The sequence below is a fragment of the Dermacentor andersoni genome, chromosome 4, assembly GCF_023375885.2.
Source record: "Dermacentor andersoni chromosome 4, qqDerAnde1_hic_scaffold, whole genome shotgun sequence".
In the NCBI taxonomy this organism is placed as follows: domain Eukaryota; kingdom Metazoa; phylum Arthropoda; class Arachnida; order Ixodida; family Ixodidae; genus Dermacentor; species Dermacentor andersoni.
The window spans coordinates 110,436,736-110,441,464 of NC_092817.1; the positions used below are offsets into that span (position 1 = coordinate 110,436,736).

The window sequence follows — 4,729 nt, forward strand, 5'->3', positions numbered from 1 at the left end:
TAAGGTATCCGTCTTCCGTCAATAAAATTTAGTTGACAATCACCGCTTGTGTCTCGTCCTTGTTACTTTGTGACTCCATGTGTTTGCGCTGTTACAATTTTTATATCAAGTTTAAGCCACTTTATGAATGCCGGTGTGCCTCGTCAAACTCTCTCACAGCTCGTTTTTCATTTTCTTTCTTTTAATTCAGCGTTCTTTACGTTTTGAAATAATCGGAGAGCGGGTACGCACCCGATGAACGAATAAGGTTTGACAGGAAGGCAGAATTTGCCGAGCACCACTTCGGCGATTGGCTGCAGCGCATCCCGCTATCCATATCTAGGCACATCGTAAGGCGTTTCTCGTGTTTCACTTCGACTAGCGGTTGTTAACGCAAGAACACATTTTCTGAAAGGGGCCCAGCGATCTCCTTTAACTGACGCAGGCACTGTCGGCCGCCTCACAATTGCGCCGATCGACCGCAACGCGGCGACCACAGCCGAAGCCACCGACCACGGAGGTGTCCTGCCGGCGGGAACCTCGGGAACTGCGGCTGCAGGCGCAGAAGCTGCAGCAGTACCTGGACGCGACCAAGCACCCCACGGAAGGGACGCGACAAACGTTCCCTCTCTCCTCCAAAAGAGATTTTTCCGTGTGATCTGGCCTTTCCACTTAGGGTCGGCTACCACGAAAGAGCAAGTATCGCCAGGTCGGAGTGCAAGCACTGGGAATTCTACCTTTACGGTTTACGACCCTAGAAGCCGATCCGCAACGGCATTGACTAGCACGGTCACCCGCAGAAACCACGTAAGCACCAACTACCCTCTTTCCCCGCGTAATTTCTTACATTACTACCTATACCAAAAGTGATATTTGTACATTTCGCAATATCTTACAACAGGATTGATACAACGTGAGCAAAGAGGGAGAATTTCGAGCGGGAGGCTTCGGGATGAACTTTTCTTCGTTGGTCTACTGTTGACCAACACAAGTCTCCACCTTCCAGGGGATCATTTATCTTATGAACATTTAGGTTGCAGGCAGATGTTGCCAGCGAAATTCAGCAAAGCAAGTCGATAGACGCATACTCGCCCTATGACTGCATGGGGCTTCCGCATGCGCCTCTTGCTTTTCGATACTTTTGCGTAATGCTTCAACAAACAAGCAAGAAGAGGGACCAGTCCGTGCATGTGTGAGCGTTTAGTAGTGTTCTCCAGCACAAGGCACTTCCGCATGTCTGTTTCGACGCTTCTTGGTATTTTTATCATTCGCCTTCTCAATAACCAGATCGCAGCAATTTTGGAAGTCCCGTTTGGGGTCCGGGAAGGACGCAGAGTGAACCAATGAAAAATGAAACGAATGTAATAAAAATATACAACTGTTTGAGCAATGAGAACAGCCCGTGCTTACCAGCTGATGCCTTGGTCGGAAAAACAAAATTCTCAATTCCTATCATTGTTTGCACAGCTTCTAATCTCCAAAAATATGTCATTCTTTTTCTCCCTCTCCCTTATCCGCATAGACACGGCGGAAGACGGGATGCGTCGTCGGCATACTCTCTTGCGTCCTGCTGGCGTTGATGCTGGTCGTCGGGATCGTCAAGATCGCGCTGTCCCCTTCATCTGCAGCCTCCAAGCACTGCGTGGCGCACGCCTGCCGAGCCTACTCCCGCCAACTCATCTCGTCCATCAACCGATCGGTGGACCCGTGCGAACACTTCACTCGCTTCGTCTGCGATGGCTGGCAGGGAAACCATAACCTGGACGTCTGGGAAAGGCGCTTTCTGCACTTCATCAACCGCCAGGACGCCAGGCTGAAAAGCATCAACGTCCCTGCAGCACGACAGAACGAAGAACAGCGGGCGGCCGCCGTGTACCGCAGCTGCGACAACGTGTACAGTGGCAAAAGCGACGAGTTGCCCGCAGTCAAAGCCGCGCTGGCTCTTGCAGGCATCGTCTGGCCGCAGCCGTCCCGGGGGGCGGACGCTCTGTTCGCGTTGCTCTACAGTTCCCTCAAGCTGGGCTGGGACGCCGTCGCGAACTTCCGCGTCGCCCCACGTTCCGGCGAGGCGGAGGATGCACTGGTCGTCACTCAAGGCACATCTTTCGGCCTGTTGCGCGAGTGGTTCGCGCAAGAAAGAGCCACGGCCGTACAGCGGGACTACTACGAATATATTAGGAGCCAGTTTACCGGCGACAACGGCACGACAGTCAACGACGAGGTCTCGTACGAGTTCGTGTGGGACATCGCAACACCGGTAACGGACGCCCTCGGGCCTTTCTTTGGCTTCTCCGAAGCGGCACCTCTACCGGCCAACTGGTTCGCGAACTCATCCGGTGCGATTCTCACGGAACCGCGCTGGATAGCAGCCCTGCGCCGAGTCAACATCACCCTGCCTGGCGGCTTGCGAATATTGGCCGATAACCGTCCCTTCTTCGAAACCCTACTCCGCATGTGGGAGCACTACGGCGAAGACAATTTCCACCTGTTCGTCTCGTGGTGCACGGTACAGGTGGCCGCCCTTTATGCGAACAGGGGCCTTATTCTAAACTACTACAGAGAGATTCCCAACAGGGCGACACTGTACTACAAAGCCTTCTGCGTCAGCAGGGCCGTCTTCTTTTCGCAAGCAATCATCGCGAAATACAGTGGCGACGTCCTGAAGGGTAGCGCAGCCGTGGTCGCAAAAGAAATAGCGTTGTCCGTGCGTCTGGCCTTTTCGCATCGTCTTTCCACCTGGCCTTACTACAACGAAAACGTAACGGTGGTCGCGAACTGGAGCTCGTTGGAGTCTGCCTTCCGCCACATTGAATATGACAACGAAAGAAGAACTGACGGTATAGCGAGGGACGACATGCCGGACATGACCGACTCTTTTGTGGCGAACTGGCAGCATTCGGTACGCTTGAATAAGACACAGCAAACGGTGCAACTGGCGTATGCGATGAGGCGCCTGTGGTTCTTCTTCTCCCCTTTAGGCGATAATGATTTTCATATGATGCCGTACACACTGGCCTTCCCGTTTTTAGACCCGAATCTACCCACTGCTGTTAACTTCGGAGGCTTCGGAAGCGAAGTGGCGACCGCCCTGGGATCCCTCTTTATCGGATCTTACATGGCATACGGCAACGCGACTGATGACTTCTTCAGCTGCTTGAAGTGGGGGCGATCGGGCAAGCATGACTACTCCGAAACATCTGTGAGCGGCGTGTTCGGCTACAGGGCCCTTGTAGACGCTTACAGGCGAGCTCCTCCCACTACATTAGCCCTCAAGCAACTCGAGCACTACAGCGACATGCAACTTCTTTTCATGTCGTCGTGTTTTCTTATGTGTCCCGGACGTGGCAGAGGACAGCAAAATGAATGTGATTTGCTCGCACAGCACGTTCCCGAGTTTGCAGAAGCCTTTAAGTGTAGCCAGGAGGCACTCGTAAATACAACTGAGCAATGTCAACTGCTCTAGAGAACTGTTGGCACAAAAATGTGTTCGATGTACTTGCTTTATTGCAGTGATAGTCACGTGACGATAAATGCTGTGTCAATTGTCTCTCTTTGTAACAGGACCTCTATGTGATCGCATGGCACCGGAACCCTGTGCACATTGTGATTTTGCATTCATTGCGAACTTCGCTATTCGCGCTCCTGAGGAAATTGTACGTTCGTTCCCTCAGTTCTTGTGCTTCTGTGAATCAGGAGGGAAAATGGGAGATTAAAGACGCTTCCTTTTCTTTTTCATTGACATTAACGCAGATATTCGTTGAGGAAAGACTGACACGTGCTATGCCATTGGGATTTATGCTTGGCTATGCCTAATTTCTGTGTAGTTGTGTTGATTAGATTATTTCGCCGTGCGTGAGCATGCTCTCGTCCTCGTGTTGAGTAAATTAATCAGTTATCTTCACCTTTTTTTATACGCATAAGGGTATTTATTTTTCTTCACCCACTGTGTGGTGCGGCAAAGCAAAAATAGTGCAACTATTTTATGAGCTCATTTATTCAGAGCTGTGTTACGAGCACGCCAAACAATATGGTCCATGTCGATTAAGATGGAGCTCCCTGTGGTACTAAGGCACAGCTACCGTGTTATTTCGTACATTATTAATGCGACTGGCATTCTACGGGAGCACATCCAGTTGGTGCAGTTTGTTTATCCGTATCTAACCTTTAACTCTGAACTTGAGTCACTGAGCAGCCGCTGAGCAGTCACTGAGGTGTATATTGGTTAGAGAATCGGGTTGCTATGCTGAAAGAGGCGGTTTTGAAATCAACCGTCAGGCTAACAACGGTCACTGAGAATGTGTCGATGTCTCATGAACCGCTTTGACGCCAACTTTGGTCACTGTTTATGTACCACGAGCTATGTGCCTATCTTCAGTGATCACAGTGACGAAAATAAAATTTAAACATTCTGCAGTGCTGGAAGGAATCTCGACGCCGCCGTATATATTCAGACGATGTTGCCCGAACACGCATTCATTCACGAGCTACGCGCAGACCTTCCAACGGCTTCAGTGCACTGCTCGTGCGTGGCACGTTTCGGAGGAGGCACTACGACGCATTGCTGCATTGCGCATATGTTTATCCCCTTACCGTCGACTTTCATAACCAGATGGTTGATGATGAAAATTTTATTGTGCGGACCATGAATTGTTACGGGTGTGGGACCTGCGACAACAGACTACGAGAAACCAGGGCCACTTAAGGCTCTACACAATACAGCTTCGGCAAAATCTACCGCTCATCTGCTGAA

The 4,729-nt window shown here is 50.9% G+C and overlaps 1 protein-coding gene across 1 annotated transcript; it reads left to right on the forward strand.

Moving 5' to 3' along the window:
- Window positions 1-410: 410 nt before the first annotated feature.
- On the forward strand, window positions 411-3,519 carry LOC129386439 (uncharacterized). The gene is made up of 2 exons (XM_055074401.1): window positions 411-786; window positions 1,502-3,519. Exon 2 carries the CDS (start codon window positions 1,559-1,561, stop codon window positions 3,440-3,442), a length of 1,884 nt encoding a protein of 627 aa, XP_054930376.1. The 5' UTR covers window positions 411-786; window positions 1,502-1,558; the 3' UTR covers window positions 3,443-3,519.
- The last annotated feature ends 1,210 nt before the right edge of the window (window positions 3,520-4,729 follow it).